The following is a 12,460-nucleotide window of genomic DNA, read 5'->3' as shown; positions in this document are numbered from 1 at the left end:
ATATGTATAACACGTAAGTGCTCTTTTTCCTTTACTATGTAAAAGCTTAGTTTTGTAGTTTAGACGGTATGCGTTGAATTGCTTATAGCAAACGCTAATTAAATAATTGATTAATTCATAAATAAATACATATGTATGTATGTATATATGTACTTTCATTTGTAGTATATTGAAATACACTAAATGTAAGCATGGAGAACGGTTGCGAAACGAAGAAAGTGAATTTTATGGCAAAAAAAATATATAAATATGTGTGTAATTACAATAAAAAATATAAACAAAATTATTTATTTTGTTGAAAAAATTAATTACAAAGCATTTTGTTAGTTCTTTTTTAGAACTTGTGTGTTTTCAAGATTTTTGCTTTGCATTTTTGAAATTATTTAATTAAATAACTGCTTACTTAAGCAAACGGCTTACAGTTACTTAAGAAAACCGTTGTATTCATGCATAAATAGACAAAAAAATATATAGCTTTATGGCAACGAAGAAATAAAATAAAAATTCTCAACGAAAAACTATTGAAACCGTACAATAAACACGCATACATACACACATACATAGCTATAGAATATGAAATGTATGTATGTGCACACGAAGTTTCGCATTTTCAACTTATGAGCTTTTATATGCAATTATATAGGTATAATAGTCCCCAAACAAACTACTATTGTAATTGCTTTGCAGTTGTTGTACATACATACATACATACACACCATAGACACAAACATACAAATATGTTAACGGTAAAATGTTTGTACCTTAAGTAACTAAATGAAATTGTATTGTTAATTGAATTCATTGTGTTAATTCATTGGAAAATATATATGCAATTATTAACTTATTACGAAAATAAAGCATAATTACTAAAATTGTTGAGCTAAAAATAACATTTAAAGCCAATATTTATAGTTATTGGTTGAAAATACATTATTAGTGTATGCAGTTGTATTAAAGGAAAACATTAATAAAGTATTGACTTAATTTTTGTAAATTGCTGCGTTTTTAAAAAAACAATTTCGACTAGACACAAAAATGGTTTCAAGTAGATGTTGTTGTTGTAGCGGCATAAAACATTCGCCAAAAAAATTTAAAGAATACTGCCGATTTGACAGCCTTTGGCGGGATTAAAGTCCGGATCTGTTCCGATAATGTAGACCAGGCTGTCGTGGGAACGGTAGTAGGCTTCGTGGTCTTGTGATATATGATTTATGATGTTGACTCAACTAGGCAAGCAATGTGTTCATAAAAGCATCAAATTCTACAAAGCGTATATTTTGAGCACACAAACAACTCAAGAAACGGCAGAGGAAAACTGTTGAAATGACGAAAACAGTATAGAAGTATCAATGAATCACCATTAGAGCAGTTACAGATGACGTAGTTGGCTCATTCAGCATGAGCAATGCAAGTTTTCAGTTGTACTGGACACACCACATTTAATATGAACTTTCATTCAAGTAAAGAAAACACATTTACAACGTATGTTGTTGATATTTACAATAATATTCACTTTCAAAGCACTACTAAAATAAACCACAATACACAAAGAACCACAATATATGTATATTATTTTTAATAAATGTAATATAATTTCTTTCTTTTAGTAATGACAATATTGGATTAAATAGTTATCCAAAATTCAGCCTTATCTCTGTGTATAAAACAGTTTATATTTGTACAGTTGGAAATGTTGAGGTATATAAAACATAACAATAGAATCACTAGACTCCTTTACAGGTGGTATTTTTAGCCCTTCTTTGAATTCTTTACTTTCTTGTTCCGCTTCACTACATTGCAGGGGTATGAGTAATTGCCAATTTCTACGCTGGTAGGTACATTTGTTACAGAGTACTCTTTAACCGTTTTTGCTATAGACTCTTTGGGTGAACAATCATTTTTCTTTGGCGCAAGCAAGATTTTAGTATCAACGTGCTGCTTTTCTTTTTCATCCTTAGCGATTTTATTTTTTACACTCGCGTCACTTTTTTCGGCAATTGTTTCACTCTTTTCCAGAATTCTATCATTTATTATAGCGGCGTGCGGTTTCATTTTCCAGCGCATTTCTGCTTCTAGTTGTAATTGAGAGGGATCGCCACTGAACATTTCGAGGCTCAACTCCATATTATTGAGATTACAACCGTCACCGACCGAACACATTTCTATGCCACCATAATAAAGTTCACCAGCTTTGACGTAGACAGATTTGTCAAAGAAAAATACCGTTTGCATCCAATGTGTACGCCATACCGAAGGATCTGTGCTGAAACCCATTGGTGTATGCGACTTTGAGAAGAAAACATGGAAATAGGTGACAATGCCATCCATATGTCCACCACGTTGCATTTCTAACATATATTTGCAACGGAATTGCAAGTCCTTCTTTGTGGCGGTGTACATGTTGAGATACTTTACGCCGAATTGCGTGCTCATTAACTGCAAGTCAAAAGGAAAAGGCTTTAATTTGCAAGTGAACTACTAATCCTAAATAACTACACACCTGCTTTGGTTCCACTAGTTGAAAACTTGGTTCGGATAATGCAAAATCACGCACACATTTCATATTTACACCATACACATCGTTCCACCATTCGACGCGCTCATTCTTGCGCTTATTATCCTCTATTGCAGCCATAAATAATTTTGCCACATCGGGTAGTATAATACCATTATCCTTCTTCAGCCATTTGTCACGTGCATAAATTACCGAATTACAAGCCGCTTGAAATAACATTGAATAACCCAACCAATTGCATATAATGATATCAACTTCTTCAACTGGCAGCACAATATTTTCCAATGATCCTTTGATCACATGTATAACATCGACATAACCATTATCGCGTACAATTTGTTCTGTGTAATCCAGCACATTTGATGAGTCCACCGCATACACATGCGCCGCACCAGCCTTGGCGGCAAACAATGAGAGTATACCCACACCACAACCTATGTCCAAAACCGTGCGACCACGAAAGAGATGTTTATTATGCATTATCGCCGCTTGGAAGAAATTGATGCAACAAAAATCTTTTAAATTCTCCGCAATTACTTCGACGTGTGCATTTGTGTCGCTTTGGAAATCACGGGAAGTCATGGTGTATACCGATTTCGCCGGTTGTTTGTCGATGTTTGGTGAACGACACATCTGCGCCTTTTTTGGAGTCTTCGCCAGCGGTTTTGGCGGAGAGGTTACTTGAAGTGTTTTACGAGCTGTACCACGTCTTGTCATTGTAACAAAAATTTTAGTTTTTTGAAAAACAAAAATTATATAAATGTGTATGTGTATACACTAATAGAATTGCTTTTTTTAACGGAACAACACAAATTTTGACACAGAAAACAGTTTATTTAAAATTTGTTTTGATGTGAAAAGCACAAACGTCAAACGAAAAGGAGCTGCCACTAAACGTTATATGTAAACAGCTGACTTGAACTGTGAACTCAATAATCGATAACGTTTAATAATTGAAAGAAAACGTCTATAAACAGAATCAATCAATTAATTTTCTAAAAATCGTAAAATTGGCAATTGCTCAGTGTTTCAAATTTATTTTTAATTTATAACAACAATCTCAAAGTTTTTATTATTTTTTTAGTTTTAATTAAAACTCCAGATTAGTAAAATCAACGTTTTCTAATATCAAACTACAACTATCGAAAATCGATATTTTCGACTCAACAGGTCATTCCCTCAATCTTATGCATTTATTTTGCTTATTGGGTTGATTGTAGTACAAATTTATGCCGGATACAAAATTGTTTTACTTATAGTATCGAGAATGTCCTTTAATCCCATAACCGTTAAATGATTTTAGTATAGTGTTGAATTTGTATATACATACATATATTAAAACTCAGTGCTATTTTTGTTTCTCAAATACATGGTCATATTTATTTATTAAAAATATTATTACGTCTACGAAAAATATGAAAGCAAATAAGAAATGCAAAAACTTAAAAATATTGATTAAAATCTTTCAGCTTGTAAATTGTATGTTTAATTTTAAATGTACATACATACTATTTTACATGTGAATTCGAATTTATTTAGTTACCCTTAGTGTATAGGTATGTCTGTTTATGCACACATGCAGAATGTAATACATATACATTTACCACCCAAAAAGCGTGTAAAGCACAACCGTTTTAAGCTAGTGTGCGGGGGAAAAGGGTAGATTTTTGACGGTAACTATCTACATACATAAAAATGTGTCTAAAGTATAATCACGTATGTATCACGCGAAGTTCCGAAGCCCCTTAGTTTGTTGCGATTTATTGCAATTATATAATTGTACGTTCGTTTATATTTAGGATCGTAGAATGAGCATGTGTTTGAGGTTTACGTCTCTGAACAATATGCACAGCCATTAATTATTACAATAATTATTTAGCTAAACAAACTGTCTGAACTATTTTCAGCTTCACTATTCATATAATCCATAGTTGGTAGTGAACCACCACGACGTTGTCGGTATTGCTCTTGATTCAAACGTTCGTTGAACCATTCGTCATGCGTTTCTTGTTCATGCTGTACTTGTCCAAATTGATTTGGTTGCTGATGTGTTTGATGACGTTGAAGATCACTGTAACAGGTACTTATGGTACGACTATGACTAATTTGGCTACCTCTACGACGATACTGAGGTAGAACAGCTGAAGCACCGTTAACACCATGTGCTAAGGGGTATGTTGCCCCTGTTGTGTTGCATTGTACATTTGTGCCATTTGTATTACTATTTGAATTTGCACGCACATTTCTAGTAGTATTTAGTGTTGGAAAATATTTATATAAATCTAACAGTTGCTTGAGTGTGTAGTCTGGCTTATGTTGTACGTCGCTGAAGTCAATTTCGCCTGGACTCAGTGGTATCCAAAATGTAGCACTCAGTCCCGCAAGACAACCGCCCTAAAAATTATTGTTGTTCATACATGTTGTTAAACTAGTGTTTTGGTTAAGTATCACCGCCAATTCATACTCACTTTAATATCCGATTCGAGTTTATCTCCAAACATTGCACATTGCGATGGCGCGACTCCTAAAAAGTTGCATGCTGCATAGAATATTTGCGGATTCGGTTTCTCCCATGGAAGATCAGATGACACTAGCATACAATCAAAATATTGGCTGACATGCAACTTGTTTATCTTTTCCCACTGCGCATTGGATGGTCCGTTGGTAATGAGGGCCAGTAAAAAATTTGACTCACGTGCGCGACATAGCATTTGTATGTAATCGGCGGATAGCGCCAAATAACGGTAACGCAATTTCAACCATTTTGGGTAGATTTGCTCAGCTAAATGTTTGTAGCGAGGTGGTAGAGCTTCACGCCATAAATATGTACGCCAGGAATCTAACGATGTTTGCGAGTTATCTGGACAGCGACGAAATGCTTTCAGGAAAGACTGAGTAGCAGTGCTGGCTTCCTCTTTCGATAAACCAAATTGATTTTCAAGCACTTCACTTAACTAAATATTTAAGAAAGTAAATACATAATAATAACAATTCCTAGTACAACAATTTGTTAAAATTTAAAGACTATCTTGTGCGTAAAAACGCAACTCCAAAAATAAGTTTTTGAATTAAGAACAAAAGTTGGACAACATTTATAACTTGGCAACTCTATGAATTATCCTTGAACTCCACGAAATACGGAAATATTGTACGCAACGTAATCGACGTGTCCAGTTCATTGTTTCATTAATGCGTATCTATAAATACATATCGACAAATACATATATGTATATGTACATTCATATGTACTCAGTACATTGTATTTTGCAATTAATCAGTACTGCGGTTACGTTATTTCCGTAATCTCATCTTCCTATCCCCTCCCGAATACCCGGAATTTGTATGTATCATCTAATAAAATCGCGCGTGCTAGTCACCCTACCTCCCATCTCCTGTTATCAATAAACCAGTGGAAAATTTTCAAAGATTTCTCGTGGTGTATCAGTGTGTGCCCAACCCTACTCCATTCTCCTATTTCATTCACACAAACCTTTTTGACTGCTTTCAAATCACCCGAGCGCGTGGGTATCAAAGTGTTGTCCAAGTCAAAGAAAAGTGCTGTAATCTTTCTTAACTTTTCACCCAACACGACGTTATTAATAGAAGTGCTGTTGGACGCGGTTACACAGAAATTATCAGCATTTTTTATGCTTTTGTCGTTGGCAATTTCACCTTCGGCCATCAGAGTAAAAACTTAGTGGACAAGCGAATTTTGTCGCTGATGTAATAAATAAAATGGTATATTTTACGCACTGTATTAATTTAAATACAAATAGTAGGAACACACAAGCTTATTGTGATAAGAATTTATTATTTGAATACGTGTTTAGCACCAAATTTAGCTTAACTATAATTAATTAAACAATTAAAACTAGGAGACCGAACAACTGCACACAAATTGCAGTTGAGCAGGTAAAATGGAACTGGTGGAAAAAACGTACGGATGGTGATAAAAAGGCAAAAAGAGAGAAATTTTTAAAGAGAAAATTTGTTATGAAGACAGAATTATACCAAGAAATGAGAACTAAGAGATGCCACATAACAACAAAAAATATCATCGATTTGTTTTAAAATGTAATCATTTCCTCGTTTCTATAATACTGGTTATTTAATTGTTAATAAAATATAAACAATTAACATTAACTTTGTAAGACTCAACAATAAACACACGCAACAAATGCGCATGTATATACATGTTTATTATATAATTTTAAACCTATCTAGGCAAAAATAAATTACAGAAAAATTATAACAACTTTGGTTGTATTTAAATTATACAATATTTTATTTAAATTATATTGTCCTCTCTCTATAAAACCAAAAATTTTATTTATTTTTTTTTGTTCAACGTACTTAACACAGTTAATAGTTTTAATAAATATGATGTTTACATAAACATATGTAAATTTCGATTAATTGTTTTCCGTTCTTACAGAATATAGCGCACTTGTTTATTTCACAATGAAATTAAATGCTTAAACAATTAATTAATTTTTTTTTAAATAACTCTTTATAAACTTACACGTCAATAATAAAAACTACTTGACCAGTATAAACGGTATAAAAGTGTTTCTAATATTCAGCTAATTTTTATACAAGAATGTCTCAGCTTTACAAGATTGGCCACAACAGTAATTTATTGAGCAAATGTCTCACTCCAATCTTTATCTGCCCAATTTGGTAGTTCTGTCTCATACTCCCAGCCGGGACCTCTATACTTCCACGCATGCAAGTACATAATTAAATCCTTAGGTTTAGGATCTTTAAAACGCACTTTACACTCGTGACAATGTTCATCCACAGTTGTTTTCTCTTTATTATATACAGTATCAGGTGGATCATGTCCGGTTTGTGTACCAACTGACACTTTAACAGGTTGTGCGTTTTTCTCTGCTTCGGTGTATTCAACACTTTTATTAAGATTGTCATTAGTTGCTGACGGTGATTCTGTGGCTGCATCAATTTGTTTATCACCATTTTCAATTTGCTCATGTTTAGGCAATATTAGTCCTTCACTGCCGAAATCTCCATCAACGCCTAACCAATTTTCGGCATTATGTACGTGTATCAAATCTTTTACCAGTTCCTCATCAGTACGTCCACCAATATCACCACCACGTCCCTTGAGCGGTCCGAATACGTCATGATTATACAAAGGATCATTTACAATAGGATATCCTAAATACTGTAAATGTACACGAATTTGATGCATTCTTCCGGTTAAAGGCTTACATAGCACAACGCTTGTTGTGCCATTGTAACTGATTTTTTCAAATGTTGTAGAGCAATCTTTGCCTTTGGGTGAAACTTTACAAACACCAATCTTATAACTGACGACTAAAATTGGTTCGTCGCATTCAATGACACCGTCGGGGAAATTTCCTTCTACACGACACACATACTCCTTTTCAACGTCTCTGTTTCTTATCTGTTGTTCAAGTAGTCGCGCTTTCTTAGGAGTGCGTCCAAAGAGCAATAAGCCGGATGTCAGTCGATCCAAACGATGAATTGTACGTAAATTCTTTAGATTGTATTCCTTAGCTAAAATGAACACCACCGTATTGTGTCGATATCTACCACACGGGTGTACAGGTATTGAAGCGGGTTTGTTTATAACAACAATATCCTCATCCATATGCACTATGGAAATACGTTGATCGGTAACAGGCACTTCATGTCGATGTACCGTGTTCGACAGCAAGTCGTTATGTTTTAATTTATAATCCACTGGTACACTTTCGTAGTTAACTTTCAACGAACCAGTCAATATGCTGCGCTTATATTCCTCAGGCGGATGCGCGCGAAATTCACGTGAAAATACATCTAGTATTTTCTCATCCACCCAGCGTCCTTTAGTAAAGGTTGTAAATGTAAAGTAATATGGATAGACTTTTCGTAAACCATTCTCAAAATAATATGATGTCTCGTCATATCTGTCCTCAGAGAAACCAGGGCGCTTAGCTTTCAATGCCTTTGTCTCCAATCTGGCTTTTTTTAAGGCCTCTACTTGTTCATCATTGTCCGCTTTCCGCTTTTCCGGAAGTACGATTTTTGGTTCTTGATTTGCAACAACTGTTACATGGTTGCGAACAGGCACTATGTTGGGATCTACATTGTAAAACCACGTGCATGTCAAGGGCGGCTCAGCACTAGGCACAGGTTGATAGATTGCGTTTTTTAAGAGCACAATGTTTTCTTCATCCACCGTCGCGTCACCATGTTGTGTCTGAGCATGTCGTGGCATTTTAAGTATTAATTGATGTTGGAAACTTGGTAACATACGGTAAAACGTACCAAATTTCATAAAATTCATTAAAAATATTAAAAAGAAACCACAGCCAATAATTTGCAAAGCAACAAAGCAAGGAGAACAAAACGAACTACCCCGAAATAGATTTGTAAACAACCTGGGATCAGACAATTTTGGCGGAATTACAAGAATTCAACGGCGGTAAAAATTGAAAAATGGCAAACGTTTATATATTGGGTACAATAATGTATAAAGAATTATTGTATTGTACTTGTTTTTTATATTAACTCTGGTGTTGTATAATTAAATTCAATATTAACAAAAAATAAATTTATCAAATTTTGGAAAAAATTCAGAAATGAAAGTCAAAATACAACTCTTAACTTATCTCATTGCTTCTGACATTTAACAAGCTTTTGACAATTCATTTTTCTATATTCGCATTATTTAATTCTTATATTTTGTTTTAACATGTCGAACTCAAATCGTAGTCGTACTCTTTTAAAAGGTTTTAAACAATTGATTAAATTAATTAATAAAAGCTAGCAATTTAACGTATATTTACAGGGTCTATGATAAAAGAGGACTCACCAGAGGATGGGTTATATTCGCTGGAAAAATTGCGCACGTCACCCGAACTATGGCCTGAAAAAAGTGAGTTATGTTAAATACAAATTGAAATAACGAAAATTATTAAAAAGAAAAAAGTAATATTACTAACACAAGAACAATAAGTTTTGTTAATTCAATATAATTTAAACTTTACCATTAAAAACTTTTTCACAATAACGCCACATCCGTTTGGAAGATTCTTTAAGGGAGTTTGAAAAACTCCTAATATCTCACTTAAGCGCAATAATACGTATTTTCCATGCGTTTTAAAGTTTTTAAGTCTACTTTTCAATAATATTTACATTTTATTCATAACAATCCTCTATTTTTTGTTTATTGCGGCGCTTAACAGAAAATGAAATAATATCAAATTTATATATATTTAGTCATGTCAAAAGTTTTGAAGTTTGAATTTTGTTGACTTTGCAGTTCCTGGTATAAGTAATTTTATTGCCATGAGTGACACTCCCATACGCACACCGGTACCGCAGTGGTCAAAGGACCTCTCACAGGAGGACATAAATGCTATGATACGTGAGTGCAAAATTTAATAAATTATTAACTAAGTACTAAGTAAATACACTAATTTGCAGAACTTAGCAATATGCCCTTCAGTAATCTAATAATGGAGATCAAGAAAATGTACGATGAAGCCTATCAATTGGGTGTATCGGAGGCCAAGGAAATGACACGCGGCAAATACTTGGGTATTTTTAGCAATGCTAAAAAGAAATCCATATGATTTAAATGTACATTAAATTTTAGCTTGACTTAAATATTTGTAATATTTATAATTTTAAAAATAATAAATTTATACCAAATAGTTTTAATTGTGCAAACACTAGTAGACTTATATGAGTACAAATGCATTTATAAAAAACAAAATTATAAATAAATAAACGAAAGAAAGAATTGAAAACTTTAATAAAAACGTGAATGCTTTGCATATCAATGCAATTTTATTAATAAAGCTTTGGATTTCTTAAAAAATAAGAAGAAAGTCTCGGCATATTGGGTTGCAGCGCTTGCGCACAAACGTGCATATCCCGTGCGGACAGACAAAGCTTTACGTATATATAAGGTAGTTAAGAAACCAATAACTATTTACGAAATTACGCATATAAAAGCTCAGTGAATTCCATTTCAATGTGCGGTCAACGATATGTTCAAAAATATGTTTATAATTGCGAGCGCCCAAATTATGGTAAAGCAAATCAGCGAACGAATTTTTGCCAAAAAAGATATGACATCCAAAGCGCACCCAACAAACGGGCTGAGCATATCAGCCAAATGCCTTGCAAATTTTTAATTGGCATTGATATGTACTTTTGAATTTACTAATTCCAACAAAATAAATTTCTAAATTTAAATTTTTTACAACTACTAATCAAATGGTGTATATTTTTGATATGCATTTCCCCCAAACTGCACCCTATATCTGCATTGACGTCTTCTTGGACCTACTCAAATGTATGTGGCTATCGATTGCATTCCGTATTTGCTCGCATCCAGTTTTGTTTACCAGCAGTTAACGCACGCAAACGAATCGCGCAGCAGCCGACACCAACAATTAAAGCGAATTTTAAAATAAATTTCTTAATTTGCAACAGCTTAAAGTATAATTTTAAGTGTTTAACGCATTTACAAATGTGCAACGTTCCAGTAAAATAAGGAAAACGGAAATTAATTTAATAAGACAACGCATATATTCTTCAGTTAGCAACACATATGTAGAAAGCAGCCAACTGGTGCATCGTACTCACACACAACAACAACTAGTACACAAACGCTCGTGCGACCTTGCCCCATTTTGTGTAAGTGTTGGTTAAACGCCCCATCAACCTCCCCAAAAGCAACAAGAGCCAACGAACTACATACTCAATTAAAAAAAAAAACATATACAAACGTACATAAATACATACTTAGCAACGCTGCTGTCCATTGCCATGGTTGAGGAAGGCGGCTGTCTTAGACAAACGGGCGCTTCTTTGGCGACCAGTATGGTGGGCAGTGCGAATCCAGGCAGCAATGTCAAGGGCGGCAAATATGTGTGGTCAGATCGTGAGTTGCTGATGCATTTACAAAATTACACACCACTTATATTACTCATTGACTTTGTGGAAAAGACACGAACAAAACGCTTCTATGAGGCAGGTGAACGCTATGAAATACTTATGCTTATATTCATTATGCGCAAAGGAGCACCGTTTTGTGAGAATAAGCGTTTTCCGGAAGAGTACTGGGTAAATCTATCAGTGGGTCCCATTGCCGAAGCATTCGATCGTTTGTCGGCCGCAATTGACATACCGGATCCGCAGTTGCCAATACATATGACCGTTACGGACTTAACCAGTTGGAAGCAGCAATTCGATGCGGCAATTTTAGATATACGACGTTTTGCTTACTATACCGAACCGCAGATGTTAGCCGATGTGGGCGTTTATAATCGCACCACATTTGAGGAACGTTTTGGTTTACATTGGCGTATTGAATAGGTTGATTTTTAGTTTTCCGAATTAATATGCATCAAGTGGTTTGCTAGTATTGCAGTATTACTTTTGCTTGCTATTTCCTCTTTGCGCTGTTGTTCGCGGCTTTTTGCGCTAAAATTGCGCGCCATTATTTCCGTATCCGTTGTGGAAGGAAAAGGCAAAGTAGAAACGAAGAAAAATTGTATGTGAACACAAAGAAATTGAAACTGTGCCTTTACATTCACAAGTTAATGAATTCACTGTGAAGAGTGAAAGAAAATTCTATAAAATTTTAAATATACGGAAATATTAAAAAAAAATACAAACATATATATTTGTGTAAATACATGTGCTTTAGTGAGATGATCGCTATGTACATTAATAAGGGATTGAACAAAGGAATTTATCAGAACGAGCGGATGATATCATCTAGGTATTGTGCAAAATTAAATTATACTTAAACATGTAGTATGTATATGATATACGAATTAATATATATGTGTATATGTATGTTTGGATATATACATATATACAAAATTTATGAACTCAATGTAACTTCCGTTCGTACAATCAACGTAATTTAAATGCAAATAGCTATGCGAAAGGAAATGT

General features: G+C 34.0%; 5 protein-coding genes across 5 annotated transcripts; 2 read left to right on the top strand and 3 right to left on the bottom strand.

Annotated features, from left to right (window-relative positions):
- Positions 1-571: 571 nt before the first annotated feature.
- Positions 572-3,425, bottom strand: LOC105209037 (uncharacterized). The gene is made up of 2 exons (XM_011179184.3): positions 2,501-3,425; positions 572-2,436 (listed from the first exon to the last, which is right to left on the bottom strand). Exons 1-2 carry the CDS (start codon positions 3,230-3,232, stop codon positions 1,750-1,752), a joined length of 1,419 nt encoding a protein of 472 aa, XP_011177486.1. The 5' UTR covers positions 3,233-3,425; the 3' UTR covers positions 572-1,749.
- A 439-nt stretch (positions 3,426-3,864) lies between these two features.
- Positions 3,865-6,425, bottom strand: Nanp_1 (N-acylneuraminate-9-phosphatase). Its single transcript, XM_011179183.3, has 3 exons — positions 6,006-6,425; positions 4,984-5,469; positions 3,865-4,909 (listed from the first exon to the last, which is right to left on the bottom strand). Exons 1-3 carry the CDS (start codon positions 6,195-6,197, stop codon positions 4,391-4,393), a joined length of 1,197 nt encoding a protein of 398 aa, XP_011177485.1. The 5' UTR covers positions 6,198-6,425; the 3' UTR covers positions 3,865-4,390.
- LOC105209035 (pseudouridylate synthase RPUSD2) lies at positions 6,277-9,012 on the bottom strand. The gene has a single exon (XM_011179182.3). The coding sequence runs from the start codon at positions 8,826-8,828 to the stop codon at positions 7,152-7,154; it is 1,677 nt and encodes a 558-aa protein (XP_011177484.1). The 5' UTR covers positions 8,829-9,012; the 3' UTR covers positions 6,277-7,151.
- A 102-nt stretch (positions 9,013-9,114) lies between these two features.
- Positions 9,115-10,339, top strand: LOC105209034 (protein lin-52 homolog). The gene is made up of 4 exons (XM_011179180.3): positions 9,115-9,273; positions 9,333-9,419; positions 9,807-9,911; positions 9,971-10,339. The coding sequence occupies exons 1-4, from the start codon at positions 9,237-9,239 to the stop codon at positions 10,117-10,119; spliced, it is 378 nt and encodes a 125-aa protein (XP_011177482.1). The 5' UTR covers positions 9,115-9,236; the 3' UTR covers positions 10,120-10,339.
- A 142-nt stretch (positions 10,340-10,481) lies between these two features.
- LOC105209033 (uncharacterized) lies at positions 10,482-12,163 on the top strand. Its single transcript, XM_011179179.3, has one exon. It carries the CDS (start codon positions 11,324-11,326, stop codon positions 11,870-11,872), a length of 549 nt encoding a protein of 182 aa, XP_011177481.1. The 5' UTR covers positions 10,482-11,323; the 3' UTR covers positions 11,873-12,163.
- The last annotated feature ends 297 nt before the right edge of the window (positions 12,164-12,460 follow it).

The sequence above is a fragment of the Zeugodacus cucurbitae genome, chromosome 5 (genome assembly GCF_028554725.1).
Source record: "Zeugodacus cucurbitae isolate PBARC_wt_2022May chromosome 5, idZeuCucr1.2, whole genome shotgun sequence".
In the NCBI taxonomy this organism is placed as follows: domain Eukaryota; kingdom Metazoa; phylum Arthropoda; class Insecta; order Diptera; family Tephritidae; genus Zeugodacus; species Zeugodacus cucurbitae.
The sequence above is the reverse complement of the archived record's forward strand: the minus strand, read 5'-3'. Positions and strand labels throughout refer to the sequence as shown.

Excerpts from the sequence above, each read along its gene's own strand:
- LOC105209037 (XM_011179184.3), bottom strand. The coding sequence starts at position 3,232 with ATGACAAGACGTGGTACAGCTCGTAAAACACTTCAAGTAACCTCTCCG. Across the intron at positions 2,437-2,500 it reads AACTAGTGGAACCAAAGCAG|TTAATGAGCACGCAATTCGG; the intron begins GTGTGTAGTTAT and ends TTTGACTTGCAG.
- Nanp_1 (XM_011179183.3), bottom strand. The coding sequence starts at position 6,197 with ATGGCCGAAGGTGAAATTGCCAACGACAAAAGCATAAAAAATGCTGAT. Across the intron at positions 5,470-6,005 it reads ATTTGAAAGCAGTCAAAAAG|TTAAGTGAAGTGCTTGAAAA; the intron begins GTTTGTGTGAAT and ends TTAAATATTTAG. Across the intron at positions 4,910-4,983 it reads AACTCGAATCGGATATTAAA|GGCGGTTGTCTTGCGGGACT; the intron begins GTGAGTATGAAT and ends AATAATTTTTAG.
- LOC105209034 (XM_011179180.3), top strand. The coding sequence starts at position 9,237 with ATGTCGAACTCAAATCGTAGTCGTACTCTTTTAAAAG. Across the intron at positions 9,420-9,806 it reads CGAACTATGGCCTGAAAAAA|TTCCTGGTATAAGTAATTTT; the intron begins GTGAGTTATGTT and ends TTGACTTTGCAG. Across the intron at positions 9,912-9,970 it reads GGACATAAATGCTATGATAC|AACTTAGCAATATGCCCTTC; the intron begins GTGAGTGCAAAA and ends ACTAATTTGCAG.
- LOC105209033 (XM_011179179.3), top strand. The coding sequence starts at position 11,324 with ATGGTTGAGGAAGGCGGCTGTCTTAGACAAACGGGCGCTTCTTTGGCG.
- LOC105209035 (XM_011179182.3), bottom strand. The coding sequence starts at position 8,828 with ATGAATTTTATGAAATTTGGTACGTTTTACCGTATGTTACCAAGTTTC.